The 18,936-nt window shown below is 44.1% G+C and overlaps 1 protein-coding gene across 1 annotated transcript in view; it reads right to left on the bottom strand.

The window, feature by feature from the left end:
* CLMP (CXADR like membrane protein) overlaps positions 1 to 18,130 on the bottom strand; it is a 73,541-nt gene extending 55,411 nt beyond the window's left edge. The window contains exon 1 of the mRNA XM_030538572.1: positions 17,762 to 18,130. Within this exon, the coding sequence (XP_030394432.1) occupies positions 17,762 to 17,789 (28 nt within the window). The 5' untranslated portion in view covers positions 17,790 to 18,130. The remainder of the gene's footprint in view (positions 1 to 17,761) is intronic.
* Between the last annotated feature and the right edge of the window lie 806 nt (positions 18,131 to 18,936).

Here is an 18,936-nt window from a genome sequence, read left to right as displayed (position 1 = left end):
TGTATAAGTACCTTCACAGGAAGAATATTCCAGGTACTCAAGCGCTCTTCAGCCTAGCAGAGAAAGTGAGAAGAAGAACCAATCGGCTGGAAGTGGAACCCAGACAAACTCAAATTAGAAATAAGGCACTTTTTTTTTTTTTTTTTAAACAGTGAGAATGATCAATCACTAAGACTAAACTACTGAATGGTGGATTTTCTGTGTCTTGATATCTTCAAATGAAGACTGGGTGTCTTTCTGGAATATATGCTTTAATCTGACACCATTATTGGGTTCAATATAGGGGTAGCTGAGTGAAATTCTATGGCCTCCGATATACAGGCTATCAGATCCAGTGATCTGTTCCCTCCACGTCTACGTGCTACCCCATGGAGACCTGCTGAACTCTGGCTGCAAGCCAGTTTCGGAACTCCTATGACTGTGGGTACCCAGGAAGTACCGGGGAGGGGGGGTGTCCGCAGAGATGGATGCAGATCAAAGTGAGTTACAGTTAGGTTTCTTGAGATGCTGAGAGCCAGCAGTGTGAAAGAGCTCTTTGCAGGGTCTGGAACTGGCCAGAAACTGGGAGCTTTGGCAAAAAAGTACACTTAAAAATTAGTTTAGCATTAGGGATATCTTTTTTGTTCCAATCAGAACAAACCTCTTTCATTGATGTTAATGGGGGCTGAGCGTCCTCCTCAGCACCTTCAAAAATCAGAACATTGACCTATAGCCTTAAGGCTTTACAGGTTTTCCTATAAGGCCCTTACAGTCGGTCTGTCAAGTCATTTACAATGGTGACTGTAGCAGTGTGGCGACTGACTGTCCCTCAAGCACTCCCTTGTGTCCAACGGTGCCTCAGCAGTACTTTGCCTCTGTTCCTTCCCCCCTTGAGGGCCCTTTTAAGAACTCACTCAGGTCAAAAATAGTTCAGACAGTCCCCTCTTGGGTTCCAATATATTGAGAGCTCCTGTGCATAGAGACCATCTAGACCCCAAGCCCAATTCAGTGACTCTGGTTTAATTAACCCAAAATAAACATCACATATTCCTCATCCCAATAAGCCTTTACAGCCCCTCCCCTGTTTGGGCAGAGATCTCTGCCATGCCGTGCTGCCTGAAGAGCTTTCCCCCTGTTGACCCTGCAAGAGCCATCTTGCTCCCGAGAGCCTCTGCAAATATACCCACAGTCTCCTAGGCTTCCCCCATCCCTGCAGCTTCCTGCTCTTTTTATCTTGGAATCCTCTGATTCAATTCATGGCTCATCCTGTAATCAGGTCTGGATTAACTCCAGGCTCTCCAGCCCCTGAGTAAGCCACCCTGTTACAATGACCATCAGCAGGGTACCTGAACATGTCCTTGTGCCATTAACACCATCATATGTGGGCTCCGTACATCTTGGTTCCCATTTTATCTGTCAAGGTGATGAGAGGTGAGTACTCACAAGGCTAGGCTTGAGATCTTCTCCTGTTCCTAACTTATAAGTGCACAATGCATGCACCCCCATACCCCGTACTTGATATTAATTATTATTACAGTATTATTATTATTTGTGTTACTGTAGCACCTAGGAGCCCAGTAATGGAGCAGGATACCATTGTTCCAGGTGTTGTCCAAACACAGAACAAAAGATGGCCCCTGTCTGAAAGGGTTTGCAGTGTAAATTATACTTCCATGTATTTCCATCTGGTGTCACAATCCACCAGTTTCTTCTATTTAGATTTTGCTTGCTGCTTTCCCCCTCCCTCATCACTCACAAAATGGGGAGCAGGGAAATCCAACAATGATGCTGAGAAGAACTTGAAGTCAATAGAGAAAGAAAGAGAAGCCACCACTCCCTTTAGGTGGCTTTGCTTACTAATGGGTGTGCATTCACCACAGCCCTGCAATGGAAGCAACATGCCCAAGGCGTTACTAAATAGGGAAAAAGTAAGTAATTAGAGGAAGTACTACTGTGCATTACAGGATCATTAGTTCCAAAGCAAGTGACCTCAGAGTCCTCAACCTTTCTCGCACGAGGTCATTGTGAATCTGAAATAACTAACAGCTGCAGTATTATCACTTCTTCTATGGCTTTCAGTTCATTTACTTTGACATAAGAATACCCTGCATTTCTGCAGCACCTTTTCTACGGTGATTGCAAAGCATTTTTAAAACCATGATTTAAGCTTCACCCAGACAAATGCATATTATTCTCATTTCACAGGTGGGAGGCTGAGGCATACCGAGGCTGAAGCCTACACTTTCAATAGTGTCCACTAGCTGACACAGCTAGGGCCTGATCTAAAGCCCACTGAAGTCAGTGGGAGTCTCTCCAATTGGCTTTGGATCTGCTCCTCGGGCTTCATTTTCAGAGGTGCTGGCCCTAGATGACTCACGATGGCCACCTGAAAATAGAGGCACTCAAAATTAGTGGGTACTTTTAAAAATTGAGGCCTACATTTCTTGTCACACAGTAAGTAGCAGAACCAGAACCAGAATCCAGATATCCCAACTCCCAGCCTATTGCTTTAACCAACAGAAAATCCACCCACTTCCCTAAAATTCCACTTTGGGAAAGAAATATGGAAAATAGTGGGCTGCACCGAATGCAGAATTATGTGATATTGATCATCACAATGTCTTGTGAAAATCCACCTTGTATTGCCAAACAAGAGTTTCGAACAACCAAAGTAGGGATGGGTTTTCCACAAGGGTCAGTCCATACTGGAACAGGACTAATCAGTTCTGTATAGATATCCAGCCAGAAAGGAAGTGTTCAATAAAGCTGTTAATTCTTCATATGAAATGCTGAAAGTCATAGGCTATTAATGCTGGGCTCTCAGGAGAGCAGCGCCTCAATGCAACACCAGTGATGTGCACCTATAATGAAAACTAGACTTGTTCCAGCAGGCATAGAAGCTGAGAAAGCCGAGGAGGAAAAAAAAAAAAGCAAAAAAAAAAAGCATAGGCTTCAGTGCTGATGTCTGGCTAGATTTTGAAGGCCTTGGACGAATAATAATGGCAAAGCCACTGATCTGAAAGTGAATTTCTGAACTTTGATGACAAAAATATCTATGCACTCCACTGCTTGTGCTCAGTGTGCCAAATAATAATATCTTGCATTTATATATAGCTACTTCCATTCCACGGTACTTTACAGAAGAATAGATTTGATCAGATAGACACAGATACTGAAATCACTTCACCTTCCTCTGAGGTAGAAAAAATGGCTGCTTCACAGCGCACAGCAGTCTAGGACCGAAAACAAAGTGAGGGGTGCCACATCCATCTCTGGTAGGCATTTAGGTTACTAGCAAGTAATAAGCAGAACTGGACTTTGGCCGAGGCACTGTGCTATTACTAACAAACATTCTAAAACAAAAAGGAACTTTTTTACCAGCTCTAGTGGCAGGTCTCATCTTGCCACAGAGCTGATCCAAACACCTAGGCAGCAGGAATACAGTCTGCTTCATTGTTGATCCCCCAACTCGGAGACGTAGTTCTGCTGGGAATTGGCCTGTGGTACTCTGAAGTCACAATTAATTAATATGTCTGTCAAGTCAGAAAAGTGAAAACAGTTTTATGTTATGCAAAGATCTAGTGCACCAAAGCTGAAGAAGGGGTTTTATCACTTGGACCTTGATTCTGCTCTTACTTGAACTGGTGTATATTAAGAATAGCAATGGAATCAGAGGAGGGAAGTGGAGAATCTGGCCCTTTAAATCCAGAGGTGCCTAAACGCATCATTGACCCAATGCTGCATTGTCATCATCTGATATTACAGGTCAGAAAATGATGAGACGGTTGCATTACCAGGCTGAAGTAAAACATCCATCTCATTTTCCCCTGGGCAGGCCCCGATCAGTAGTGGCTCCTTCCACTCTGACCACATGATCCCTGGCCACTGAACCCGTTACTTGTGCTAGCCACAATTTAATGAGTTGAACTGGGACACATTTGGGAGGCATTGTTGCCTGCCACTGCCACTGGTGAGAGCAGCAGCTGCCTTCTGTTTCAAGGCTGCGAGGCGCAAGCCCTGAGGAATTATAATCAGTTACACATGCATCAGTCATTCCTCTTTCTTTCTCTCTCCGTCCGTTATTGGGGAGGCCTATTAAATGATACAATAGCAAGTGTCTCCTGAATTACAGTTGGGCCAAATTCTCTGCTGGCATATTTCCATTAAGGTCAATGGCGTTTCCCCAGCAGAGACATTGGTCTCCTGTTTCCAGCACATTCTCCCTCATTTCACTCTCTTTCTAAACGATAATAGTTATGCATTTCCACAGCCCCTTTCATATAAGCTTTGTGCAGCCTCTCTGAAGTGCATTCTTTCCCCCTTTTACATCTGGGGAAACTGAGGCACAGACAGGGAAAACGACTTGCCTTGTGTTACTAAGTATATCAGAGCCAGAATCAGGAACAGAACTCTTGATTCCCAGTGTTCTTCTGTTATTCAAAGATGCAATGGCTTTGACTCCAATTCTATTGGATTTACTCTGATGTAACTGAACTCAGAATCTACCCTGGTACTTCCCTTTCTGCAGTGGTCTGATAAATAAATGGTCCTTTGTTCAGAAAGCTTGATGTTGGAAAATCTGGCTTTGTTTCCCTCTTGTCCCTGGAATTGTGATTGGAAATAATTGGAAGTGTCACTGGAAGTAATCAGAAGTGACAGTCCCTGGGCTATGAGGCTTTTGCTTGAAGTCTAATGATCCCCCCCGCAAAACAAAACCTAAATTTAAACAATGAAGTCACAAAGTGATTTGCCTTCAAGGTTGAAAACCCTATGATTTTTTTTTTCTGAAATGGAAAAAAAAAAAAGCCTGACTGTGTTTTAGTTTGATATGCCAAGCTCTGTCTGGTATATGGAAGATCCCTCCTGCCTTCCGTGGTTTCCTAGCGCTCTGCATTCCTGTGCTAACAGATAGAGTTCATTTCTATATTAAACATTTCCATAGCTGCTGAAATTTTATTTAGTCTCTCTCTCTATATATATATATGTATATGTGTGTGTGTCTCTGTGTGTGTTTCTTCTCAACAGGCTGAGCTGTGAGACCCAGCTAGCACATATCTCATAAATATTCTGAGTACAGGAAAACCACCCCCTGCTGATATTTTTACTAAAGAGCAAATGGGGAAGGGAACTGAATGGTTCTTATCATGATGTTGATTTATATTAAGTAGCGCCTGAAGGACCCAACCAAGATTGGGGCCCCATTGTACTGCATGTTGTACAAACACATTGTAAAAAAGAGAGTCCCGGCCCCAAAAAAGGCACAGCCTTAATAGTCAAGAAAAGAGTACAGTGCACAAGCAGATGAGGAAAAGAGACACTATATGAGTTGGCCAAGGTCTGCAGGAGAGCTGGGAACTGAACCCATCTCTCCTGATGTACATTTTTTTTTTAATTAAAGGCCTCACTCTTTCCCCTTACTACAGGTTGATCCAAAGAAGAAGGATGTTTCAGTGGTTAAAACACCCATTTCAAGTCCCTGTTTGACCACAGTCTTCCTATAGTCCACTAGTGTGTCTATCTATCTGTGCTGGGGAACACCTTCCCAGCAGCTACAGAAACATACCCACAGGTGTGATTCCCAGGTCCTGTGGACATACTTGTGCTAGCTGTCATCAGGCTAACATGATAAAATAGTATTGTCGCTGTAGTGATGCAGGCTAACAGCTCCCAGTATATACCCACAGGATTCAGGTGGGTTTGTACTTGAGGTAGTTAGTACAGTGCTACAGTTACACTACTATTTTTAGCACACCAGATCAGCAAATATATATCAACATATGGGAATCACAGCCCTGGCTCATAGTGTAGCCACAATCTCTCTGTGCCTCAGTGCCTCATCTGTAACATGGGAATAATAGCACTCCCCTACCTCACAGGGGGTTTGTGAGGATAAATACAGGAAGACTTGAGGTGCTCAGATACGACAGTAAAGGGAGCATTATAAGTACTCTACATGGAGTGTTTAGACAGTCCCTGCCCAAATGTGGAGCAAAACAATAAAGGGAACAAACATATGGAGCCCCAAATTAATTTTCTTGTGGGGATTCTCTTAATAAAACTTTATTGTGTCATTCATGTAGTCAGAACAGTATCTAGTGGCAATGTGTCCATGTTATAAACCCCACCATCATTTTTTATATTAATTGTTGAGCAATTTTAGCAGGAAGCAAGGCCAAATCAGACTTCTCTTCCCCTTTGAAGTCATCCCTCCAGATAAGAGTTAATTCACATCAGTATGAAAAGCTTTTCTGCCTATTGTAATGATCCCCGTGCATTTATTTGTTGGCCTTTACTGATTCAGCTATCTGCAGCTGGGTGTATTTCAGGAGGTATTAGAACAGGACACAGCAGTGGTTGAAGTAGAAGATTTGGGAGTCAGGACTCTTGGGTTCTACATTCTCAGCTGTGCTGCTCAGTCACTGTGTGGTCTTGGGCAACGGTTTGTGCCTCACCTTAGCCGTCTCTAAAATAGGGCTAATAACACTTCTTCACCCCACAGAGAATTGTGAGGCAACATTAATTAGCTTGTACACTTGTAAAAGTCCTATTAGTTCCTTATTATGAAAGATCTATAGGAGTGGAAAGTAGCAGTTGTGTGGCACTGCTGTTAGAACAAAACCCGTCCTTTCCTCCTCCTCATTATTCTCTTTTAGCTATGCACACCTTTCATTCTGAGAAGGGCAGGCTCCCTCTGCAGATGCAGCTTGCCTGCCCACAAAATTTGCAGTGACCTTTTTCCACAGACAATTAAACTGCAGGCACAGACCTGAGTTCCTACCTCTCTCCCTAATCAATTGTTGGGACAAATCATCTGCAACCAAACACACTCTGATTTGTGCCCCAAATTCATTTTGTAGGCACACAAAAAAAGGGGGGACAATCTACATCTGAGAGAAAGGAAGCCAGGCTGGAAATGCACCCGTTAATGTGCAATGATCCTTGCAGGAGAGGGATTCTGGTATACACAAGTGAAGCCTTTGCGGTTTAGGACAGATAATGAGCTAGAAGAACATATGCGTTCCAGAAACAACCCGGCCTTTTCCTGGAAAGGAGGAAGGTGCAGATTAGGCTTTCAGAAGAGAACTTGTTTCATACCGCTGTCCAGTCATCATATTACCATCTGCAATATACTTTCCAAACATTAACCCATCTGTAAGGGAGAACTGACCTCTCTTTACATATTGGGAAACCGAGACACAGTGAGGCTAAGAGCCTACAAAAAACCTGAGAAGGGTTAGGCTGCTAGCATTCTGAGACCACTTCCTGTTATGCTGACCAATACTGTCTCATTGTTTACTTGTCTTCCCCCCATCCATCTGTCTGAATCCATCTGTTATTTCTTGTTTTATACTTAAATTGTAAGCTGGTTGGGGTAGGAACCGTTTTTTTTGTTCAGTGTTTGTACAGCACCTGGCATAATGGGATCCTGGTCCATGACTGGGGCTCTTAGGTGTTACAATAATACAAATAATAAGTGACTTTCCCAGGAAGAGTAAGCATCCAAACCAGCATTAAAATGCCTATCTTGGGGTCTTGTGCTCTTATCACCAGAGCTCTGCTCTGTCACAGCTACTATGCCAGCCAGTACTGTTAGGGCCCATAGGTATAAAAGGGAGGAGATGATAGCCAGGGTAAATGAGAGAAATAATACACTGTGTTCTCCTTTTTTCTGCTAATTCCCATTCCCATTGCTGGCAAGAAGCCCTTAGGGGACACTTTCAATTTATACCTTTGCCATTATTCATGATGTTACGTTTCCTGATCCCCCTCCCTTTGAGTCTTCCGAATATCTATTCATAACCATGTGCGGGGAGGGTCCCAGAGCCCTAGACCCATAAGCCTGTCTGAGCCTGAACAACTAAACTGGAGTTTTGCAGCCCGAGTTCCGCAAGCCCGAGTCAGCTGGCACGGGCCAGCCACGGGTATTTAATTGCAGTGCAGACGTACCCTTAGTGACCTGATTTCACCCAAGCCTCTTCACTGAGCCACTTGGAAACTAGCAATTTTCTAAAAATAGACGAAGAACCCGTCTGAAAAAGACCCATTCATCTTTGAGACAGGACGGGCGCCAAGTTTACACTGCAGCCAGAATGCCGCTGCTTCATAACACACGTGCCAGCACGCTCAAAACACACAGGGAGTCGCACACATAATACATACGCAGACACTTATGCATAAGTTCAAACACACACCAGTCATTCCTGCTTGCATGCACAGGATATAGCAATGGCCACCATCTTGGCTGACACACTGTGGACTGAATCAGAGACCTCCACAACTAAAAGCATTAACTGCTGCAGCTTGAACTACAAGGCCACTGCCAGTGCTATAACAGACACTTTTCCTCTGGGGATCAAGCACAGAGGCAGAATCTGAACATGAGCGCGCGTGAACACACACACACACCCACCCACCCACCCACCCCAGGAGCGGCTCTATGTGTTTTGCTGCCCCAAGCACAGCAGCCTTCAGCGGCATTTCTGCGGGTCCGCCAGTCATGCGGAGGATTTGGTGGTGGTTCTGCGGGTGATCAGCCGGTCCTGCGCCTTTGGTGTACTTGCTGCCAAATTGCCGCTGAAACCGCAGGACCAGCGGACCCCTCCCACAAAAATGTCGCCGAAGGCTGCCTGACTGCCGCCCTCAGAGCAACCAGCAGGCTGCCTCCCACGGCTTGCCGCCCCAGGCACACGCTTGCTGCGCTAGTGCCTGGAGCCACCCCTGATTGGGGCCAATCCTGCAGTCCTTACTCATGCATAATTCCAGTTAATTTTAACATCTTGTCCCTCCCACACACACTGAAAGCTTTATCCGGGTGCTTGTTTACATTCTCTCTTCCCCAGGGAATTTCTAAAGATTCAAACAATCCCCAAATTCCCAGGCTATCTGTCCTCCTTGTAAAACCCCTGTATTTGCCATGAGGGAAGCAGAGGTATTTGTTGCGATCATGAGGATAAACAGAAAGAGCTCTCCTTCCTTAGGAGCCAGTTGTGCAAGGAGGGACATTTCTGGGAAGCAGCACTGCAATTTCACAAGGCTTCTTTCCAAACAGAGCCAACACCCCACAAACAGATGACAGATTACACAAAGGAGACATACAAGCAAGGGCCTGTGGGGGCAGGGTGGGGGGGAGATGGGAAAATGCCAGTTGTTTTTCCATGGACAATTTAGAAAAGTTTTATTTTCTTTTCCTTTTAGTTTCCTGTGATTTTTTTTTACTTCTAGTAAAAATAATTTGGCATTTTAGTTTTTCCTCCTTTTCCAGTGGCAAAATGAAAATAAATAAATAAAAGAGAAAGAAAGGGTAAAAGACAATTTTTTTAAATATTTCTTTTTGTTGAAAATCTGAAAAATTTCATATGAAACAAAAATTTTCATTTAGAACACAAAGGACATTTTCTGTAAAACATATATAAATGGAGACTTTTGGACCAGTTCTACTCGATTTCTGACCAGTTATAAAAAGTTGTGGTGCCTTTCACAAGGAGTGTTAACACTGATGTCTAACCAGATTTCAACCAGACCTAAAAGTGGCAATTCTTCAACAAAAAAAACTTCAGAAACAGACTCCAATGTGAAACTGCAGAACTGGAACTGATTTGCAAACTGGACACCATCAGATTAGGCCTCAATAAAGACTGGGAGTGGCTGGTCATTACAAAACCTAAACCTAATTTTCCCCATACTAATTTCCCCCTATTGTTACTCACACCTTCTTATCATCTGTTGGAAATGGGCAGTGGTGGCTCTAGCTTTTCTGCCGCCCTAAGCACAGCAGTCAGGCAGCCTTCGGCGACTTGCCCGCAGGAGGTCCCTGGTCCCGTGGATTCAGCGGCTTGCCTGCAGGAAGTCTGCTGGTCCCATGGTTTCGGCGTACCTGCCGCTGAATTGCTACCGAACCCGCGGGACTGGCAGACCTCCTGCAGGCAAGACGCCGAAGGCTGCCTGACTGCTGCCTTTGCAGGGACCAGCAGGGCGCCCCCTGCGGCTTGCTGCCCCAGGCACACACTTGGAGTGCTGGTGCCTGGAGCCGTCGCTGGAAATGGGCCACTCTCATTACCATTACAAAAGTGATTTTTCCTCCCTTGGTATCCTACTGTTAATTGAATTGTCTCGTAAGACTGACCTCCCACTTGATAAGGCAACTCCTTTTGTCTGCTGTGTTTTATACCTACTACTGTATTTTCCTCTCCATGCATCTGATGAAGTGGGTTCTAGCCCACAAAAGCTTATGCCTAAATCAATTTGTTAGTCTCTAAGGTGCCACAAGGACTCCTCGTTGTTTTTAATTACATCAGCCACTTTGAATTGCCCCAGCAGTTTCAAATAGATAGGTTGCTTTTCTTCACTTACTTTTCTCATGTTCACATGCACTGCTGTGTACTGTTACATAGCTTCCAGGCCTCACTCTAAATGTAAACGCACATCATTGGTGCATGGAACAATTCTATGAGTTGGTAAATGTTTTCTTGTTTCCTTCAGGTTCTTTCCTGTAACATAAATATATATCTGTGGCTACTTCAGATTCATTCTTCTTATTATTGTGCTAGTGCTTAGCAGCTCCCGTCATGGACCAGCATCCCATTGCACTAGGCATTGAATAAACACAGAATAAAAAGATTCCCCCTGCCTCAAAGAGATTACCATCTAAGCAAAAGACAAGAGAGAACAGGTAGATAAAGACAGACAGATGTGGATGCACGAGGAAAGAGTGAGTCAATAATACTAATGCTTACCAATTATAACTTTTCAAAGGAACTCAATAAATAGAATATTCGTGGCACCACGACGTTACCCAAATATTTTAGTCAGTTAACTAATGAACTAGGAGATGAACAGTATAACAAACAAAAAAGAACTTTTTAATGAGGGCCCAGCAGTCAGATCTATTTAAGATCACATGATTTTCTCTACTGATCTTACATTTCTATAGCACTTTTCATCCAGAAGGATCCCAAAGCATTTTACAATACATATACAAATATAAGATGCATAACTTCCCCACCACATAATGCAGTAGCATGCTGGAGTGAAACACATCAGCATAACAATATAAGAGACATAGAGAATATTTTATCCTATTGGAACTTCTGGGGAAAATTGTAGGTAGGAAAAATGGAAGTACTCAGCTGGAATTTGACAATAACAACACTATAGCCTTGTGAGAAGTTCTGTGGCATCTTTAACAATACATAATGACAACTGTCATTTGATATTCTCTCTGAAAGATGTTGTCCCCAGGACCTCAGCATGCCAGGTCACCCTGCTGGTTCAGTACTATCTCCGACACCACTTTCTCTAGCACTAGGCCAGGGATCGGCAACCTTTGGGCCGGGCCGGTATGTTTCAGGTTCGGCCAACTGCGGTTCCCACTGGCTGTGGTTCACCGCTCCAGGCAAATGGGAGCTGCGGGAAGCTGCACGGGCTAAGGGATGTGCTGGACACTGCTTCCCGCAATCCCCATTAGCCTGGAGTGGCGAACTGCAGCCAGCGGGAGCCGCGATCGATCGAACCTGCAGACGCAGCAGGTAAACAAACTGGCCTGGCCCACCAGGGTGCTTACCCTGGTGGGCCGCTGGCCAAAGGTTGCTGATCCCTGGACTAGGCTTTCCTTTGATGATATCCCATCCAAATTTTGACCTAGTCTAGTTTATGAGATCTTCTAACTCACAACCTAGCGTGATGTAGGTTCAGGCCTGTGCTGTTGGATATCGAACAAATCCTAATTTATCAAACATGCAAAGATCACTGGGTTTGATTCTAAAGAAAGAAAAATATGTCAGCAAATAAGATAAACTAGGGAGTTGTTTTTTTTAAGAAGAACCGATGACCCTGCCATGTAGCGCACATATATTACAATGATGGGAGCATTAGCAATGTGTGGGATGAAGAGATCTAAAGCACAGACCAAACAGATCTAAAACACAGACCAAAACTATTCCCCATCCTGATTAAGTTTAGTTTCGAAGTAATGAGCCAAATCCAAAGCTGCTGTATGCTAGCATAGTTTTGCTGAAATCATAGGGGCTATGCTAATTTACACTAGCTGAGCATCTGGCACAGTATGTAGCTGAGAAAAAGAGATGACAGAGCCAGCGCAGAGTTTGGGGGTTACTTAATACCAAGTCCCCTTCCCTCTCTCTTAATTAATGTACCACTCTTTCCTGTGTCCATTAAAACTAGTAACAACTTCCCCCACTAGGAGCGGGATTAATAGCCTTTATGGCAGACCCCTGATCTGCTTTAGTATTATTAGGCTTGCAGTTCCTAAATGCATCAGAAAAGCCTCCACTTTATGCCAGAAGATGCATCCTGGCACTCTGGTGAGTGTATAAGACACTGCACATCCTCTGTCAGACTTGATCACTCCATTCTGGGACAGCTGTGCTCATGCCAACTGGCACTAGAGGGATTTTCACCATAACCTTTTCCCATACAGTGAGACTATAGTAGTCTTGGAGTTTGATTCACTAACCGTGGACCCTTGGGACAACACTGAAATACTTCCTTGATATCAGAGATTCAGTGGACAGAGCTCAACATAGTGCTATGAAAATTAGACCAGACACCAGAAAACCTTCTCTTTATTACACACAGTCAGTTTGTGGCATACATTGCCTCTAGAAACTGAAGTGCGATCTAATATGTCCCAGCCTTGTGCTCCTGCCAGGAGTTCCTGAGTATTAACTAGATCCTTTTCTTCCCCAAAATATTTCCAGGGGATTTTGTCCATTTTTTTTTCAAGTTTTCATCAGAAACTGATTTTAAATGGAGATATTTGGGGGACTGATTGCAGAAAACAAACCAAACACCCATGCACAGTTTGGGGGTTTTCAACAAAAACACACAAAAACTAAGATTTTTTTCACAAAACTCTTTATTTTCATTGATATTTTTCATGAGAGGGGGCCAGGTGGGGGAGGGCGGGGAATTCTTGACCAGCTTTATTTTTAACTTGTCTTTGTAAAGGATTCCCTGCATAACCTTGGTTGAGTTACTTACCTCCTGGCTGCTTCCCTAACTGTACAATAGGGATAACAATACTTACTGAGAATGTTGTGGGGATTAATTAGCACTCATAAAAAGCTTTGAAGATGCTAAAGGATAGTGAGTATTTGGAAGTCAGAGTCAAGATTCAGGCCAGGCCTTGGGAAGAACCTGTGTGGCAACTTCAGGCAACACTAACTGTATCAGTTGATCACGGAGCTAGAGAGAACCACAGGATCTGTTGGTGTCCAGCAGCCAAATAAAGAATTCTCTTTATATTCATTACAACCTAATCCTGTCTCTCTCACCCCCAATGTACCCCCAAAAGATACATACAGCAGTTGTTCTCAGGCTGTGACCCAAGGAGAGAGCAGACTGGTCACATGGTGCTGGCTCTTCTTTGCCTCCAGCTGGTCAGTCACATTAAAAGAAGCTATGAATACTTCCCTCAGATTAATTTTCCATGTAATAAATTGCTGTAGTTCTGAGAGGGAGGTTATCTCCACTATGCAGATCTATGAGGCAGTTTATCTACTGATTTGTAAGTACTCTTGCCAAACCATACAACGTTGCAGCAGCACTTAGGATATTAGGGTGGGTTACAGAAGCATCATGTCTCAGTCACGGCAAAAGGCAGGATGCTAGACTAGATGGATGAATTATCTGATCTGGTCAGGCAAATCTTATGTTCTTTTGGGTCTAGAACCCATCTGCAGTATCTCTGAAGCTAGACACAGCCAGTGTGGTTGCCAGCATCTGTTATGTATCTAGTATGGAGAACCTGGGAATATTTTTTAGCTTTGTGATTCACAAAACCTTTCCCAAGATAAAGGGGTCAAATTTAGCCCTAGTGTAAGTTAAGGTAGTTGCAGCCACTTACAGCAGTCCTGAATTTAACCCAAAGTGTCTAAAAATTGCATGTGCTGATGCATATTTTTACAAGCAATTTTTTTTAATGGAGATATTTTTCAATGGGATGACAGTTCTGGAACTGGTTGGAAAATGGAAGACAATTTTTGCAAAAAGCCTTCCCCCTTCCCCTCTTTTTCACTGAAATTTCATTTTGGCAGAATTTTTCCATTCAGCTCTAGTGAAATGTTTCTACCAGGTTCCCTTCAGATGGGTACATTGAAGGGTCTCATTCTGTTTTTATTCACACTATTGTAAATCCAAAGTCTTCTGAAGTCAGCCTAATTATACCAATGTGAAACTGGTATGATTTTTTTTAATCTGAAAAATTAGCAAAAAAACATTTTTCATCTTCCTCAAATTTTCTACAGTTGGGGGGAGGAGGCTTTTCACAGGAAAAAAACCAAAATCTCAAAACTGATTTTTTCACTTTTGGCACTAAACAATGCAGTCGTTTAAGCAAAACATTTTGGTTTTATTGAAAATATTTGCTCAGCTGGATGATTGTTTTCAGCTTTTAGTTGCCAAAAAGGTGAAAAAAATGAGTATTTAGGTTTTTAAGAAAAGTCATAAAAAATGGACATTTCCCACAAATATTTGCATTTTGACGACCCAGAAGCCATTTTTGTTTTTACTACAATTTGAAAGCAAACTTTCTACCAGCTCTAGTGTGATTGGGATTGGAATTCAAAGCCTCCAGAGCTAGAAACACTTCACATTTTCCTTCTACTTCTCTTTTTTCTGTTCCCTCCACCCACTCTCTGATTCATGCCTTTTGCTCATGCTCTGCCCCATACTTGGAAAAGTCTCTTACTTTATCTTTTAAGAGCACAACCTCCCTTCTTACCTCCCTTCTTCCAAGAGTCATTTGCTCCTGTTTCTCACCATTGACTCCCCTCCCATCCTTACCTGAACTGCTGGTTTATCTCCATTAGACTGTTTTGGGGCAGGGACCATCCCTCATCCTGTCCGTAAAGCACAGCATGTCTTAGCAGTGCCATAGACATGTTTAATAACAATGAAAACCAAGCTGTGCTTCGCTTCCCCTCGACTACCCTCCTCCCAGCCCTTGCTTGTGTCTTTCAAATGCTATCCCAAGGCTATTCCCTTTGTTTTAACAGTGAGAAGAGAAGTGGGCTGTTGGAGCTTCAAAAACACAGTTGCAAGTCGATTGTTTTTGGCTGCTGAATGAGACTCTCCAAGCCTTCCTATATCTGACTCTGATGTCCGGATCCCAAGAAGAGGAGCCGTGGTCCCTTCTTATTTTTCTCTGAAGCATATTATTAGTGAATGGTGCTGGACTTACAGTTCCTGAAGACTGAATTCCTCTATTTATCTACAGAGCAGGTACAGTGGGGGCAGAAGAGACAAAGGAGGTGCAGGACAATTTTGCGGCTCAGATGAGAGGACTAGGAGAACTGGGTTCTAGTCCCATCTCTGCTATGATCATGGGGAAGTCTCTTAACTTACCCCTCTGCCAGAATGAGGGTAACAATACTTCTAAGATTCACAAAGGGATGGTAAGGCTTAACTCATTCATGATTATTTAAAGCAGTGGTCCTCAACCTTTTTTGTCTGGCGGGCGCCAGATGACGGGCCACGGAGGACTGTGGTGGCGGACAGGCATCCGCTGAAATACCGCTGACAAATGGCATCATCCAGAGGCATCGCCGCTGAAATGCCGCCGAATTTCGTCGGCATTTCAGCGGATGCTCGTCCGCCGGCCAGTACCCCTGGCAGGCGCCATAGCACCCGCGGGCACTGCATTGGGGACCCCTGAAATAAACTATAAGTTCTTAGGGCAGGGACCATCTTTCACTGTAGGTAGAGCCCTGCAAATCTGCGGATATTCACGGCCAGTGTTCGCGGATTGGATGCAGATGCAAATGTATCCATGCAGGGCTCTAACTATGGATACATACAGCACTTAGCACCAGGGAGCGTCTAGAGGCTATTAGAACGCAAATAATCATCAGTTATTTGGGACTCTTGGATAAGGGTTGCTACAGCAATGCAAAGTATAAATGCAGCTAAGGCTTAATTCTGTCTTCCTGTCTGTCCCACATATGTAGCCATCTTAATAAGATTCAGTGGTTAAAGTGGGGGAAAAACTACTCTCATTGGCTGGGGCAAGGAGTGCTCTCCACACTTCCCCCTTCTTCTCATCTACTGCACTGACCTCCCCTGCTACCTGAATTAACTTTAACCACTAATAAAACTAGGCTAGGTAGTGCCAATATAGTGGTGGTTGTGTGGCAGACCCAGGTCTGACCCTTTTAAGAGGAGACTAGCTGTTGGTCTTTACCCCAGTCCCTTTGGAAGGCCATGTGCTTTCAGAGTCTCTCAAACACCCTCAGCGGGTGGAGACAGAAGGGAAGAGGCTAACGCGCAGAGGGGACATGCTCCTACTCGTGCTTCTGCTGCAGACTTTGCAGCGTCTCTGAGCTGCCTCCAGCAGTCTCTAGCACTCCAGCCCACCTCCCTGCAGAGAAAACCATACACTCGAGTGACGAAAACCTTTGTTCATAATTAATGTATGTAACAACTGATGGAGCGGGGAAAAATGAATGGAACACGAGTCGTGATTATTACTCAGCCAGCTCTACTGATGGTTCTGTGTCTCTTGGAGCCCTATTTAGAATGCTGACTAGACTCTGTTTTTCAGACCTATGAGCCTCAGCAGACAAGACCTTCCATTCCAGCATCTCCATCTTCCCGTCTTAAGCCACTGTGGTGGCTCTCTGACCTGCCCCTCAGAGTCTGTGGCACCTCGCGCTCCCCAGAGAGGAGGAGACCTTGCCCTCACACCCAACCTCAGTCTGCTGGCAGGGATCCAGCCACCACAGCCCACGTCCGGCCCTGACACAAGATTTCTTGTGGAGCTGTCTGCCTGTCAGTGCAATCTGGCAGGGGAATGGAGGCAGAGACTCACCTCATTGCACTGTGGAGCCTCTGGAGACCAGGAGCTGCTTCGGAGCCTGTCACTCAGGCGAGGTCCCTCAAATACTACAGGGCTGCAAATCCCTTCCTCCAGAGGTCTCCTCCTTAATAAACATCCCTCCTTCCAGTCTGCCTTTTCTTACCCCTTCCTCCTCCATTCATTCTTTCTCTCATCTTCCCTTCCTGTCTTCTGCCTCCCTCTTTCTTTTCACTCCTTATCATACTTTAATTCCTCTTATCCACTCCTCTCTCCCCAGTTTCTCTTTTACCCCTCATCCCTTTCCACCCTTCAGTCACCCCCTTTCTCTTCTCCCTCTCTTCTTTCTCCATCCCCTATTACTTTGTCTCACTCCCCCTCTTCTCTCTCCTCTGTCGCCTTCTCTCTCCCTTTCTCTACCTTCTTTTTCTCCTCCCTTTCCCATCTCTCTCCCCCACCTCCCTTCCACTTGCACTTTAACACATCTGTTTCTAATCTGTCTGCAGCCTCTACTGGAAACAATAAGCTCTTTTTATTTTTTTAACCTGAAATTAAAATTCCTGGATGAAACAAAATAAAGTTAAACAAATTTGACACCATCCCTGGAACAAAGACACTTTCTTCACCTTTATTTTGTCAAGAAGAGCCAAACCCCTAAGTAGTTCACGGCTTAAAACCGCTGCACCTTTTAAAAACAAAAATAACTCACACTATAATGACTAGGTTCGATCGATACATACGAAAGCAAAAGCAGGTTTAAAAATTCTCCCATTTCCCAACCTGGTAATAATTAAAACAAGAACAACAAAAACTCCAACAACAAAATTAAACCAGTAAGTCTTTGAACTCAACAGACTTTGCTACAAGTTTTTTTCTTTGCAAGAGCTTCTCCTTTGCTAGTCCCTGTGGCATTTTCTGTTGCTCAGAGAAAGCATATGCAAGTTTAATTTCCATAAAAAAAGCCCCACTCACCCAAAAAGAGGATGGAAAGTGCAGACATTCCGTCTCCAGGAGAGAGAGAGACTTTTCCTCCCTTTTTCTTCCTTTCTCCCAGGAATGGTAGGCAGACCTGCACAGAATTCAAAGGAACGCCTCTGGAATGCACTCAGCGTAATTGCATCCATGTGCCAGAAAAATAACCAACTTTGCTCTTTCTTGCTTTCTGCTATTCATCCCCTTTCCAGTTTCCATCCAGATTTGATAGCAGATTTTAGATCTCTCTGCCTGCTAATTCAGGCCCTTGAGTTTCTGGAAGAGAAAAGACAGAGGCAGTGCAGCAGGGAGAGACATCTATGGCTGTATGGAACAATTTTGCATGTCTGAAAAGAAAAGGAGAGAAGAGGAGAAAAAAATACACTGTGCACAATGTTAACCACATGGCTGCCTCCCAGGACAGCCCCTCCCTACCATCAACTGGGATTAGCATTGAAGGCCAGTCATGTGGGTGAGATGTACTTCTGGCAATAACGCAGCTCTACCTTCTGAGGGGAAACAACCAGAGTTCTCTGGTGTCAAAATAGTTAAGTTTGAAGATAGTCAAGATTCAGCCTGGAAATATTAGGCACTTGTCGCTCAAGGGCCAGAGACATAGACTCCCTTGGAAAAAATACATGCACTAGATAAATAGATAGACATCCACATACATACAAGTGTTATTGTCATCGGCAGCAGAGAAGCTGCAGAATTCACATTTATATCATCACTCAGGGGCATTCCCAGGGTGGTGTGATGGTGGTTTTTTTTTCCCTTTGAAAGCACAGTGTTAATTTCCTAAGGAGGAAAAAAAAAACCAAGCAAAACAAATGAAGAAAAATTGATTGATTTTGTGAGTTCCCCCCTTACTTTGATTGCCACACAGAGCAAACAGGACGGGCCTCTTAGAGCCTGATCCTGCAGATGGAGCTGCAGGGGCTTGCCTGGAGCCCCACTGATTTAAAGAGGGCTCTGCGTGAGGTGCAAGATGCTGCCCATGTGAAACACTTTGCAGGACCTGGCCCTTAGCTAACAGGGAGAGGGACAAATAGAAGGCAACCAGATATTGCAATGATAAAGGCCACAGAATGTATGTACATAGGTCTTTAGAAGGTCAGTCATCACCGTGGCAGCTGAGCATCTAGACAAACAGATGGTTTTTTCCCCTCGTTCTG

This window comes from Gopherus evgoodei, chromosome 19 (assembly GCF_007399415.2).
Source record: "Gopherus evgoodei ecotype Sinaloan lineage chromosome 19, rGopEvg1_v1.p, whole genome shotgun sequence".
Taxonomy (NCBI): domain Eukaryota; kingdom Metazoa; phylum Chordata; order Testudines; family Testudinidae; genus Gopherus; species Gopherus evgoodei.
Note: the sequence above shows the minus strand (reverse complement) of the source record. Positions and strands in the feature narration are given on the sequence as shown.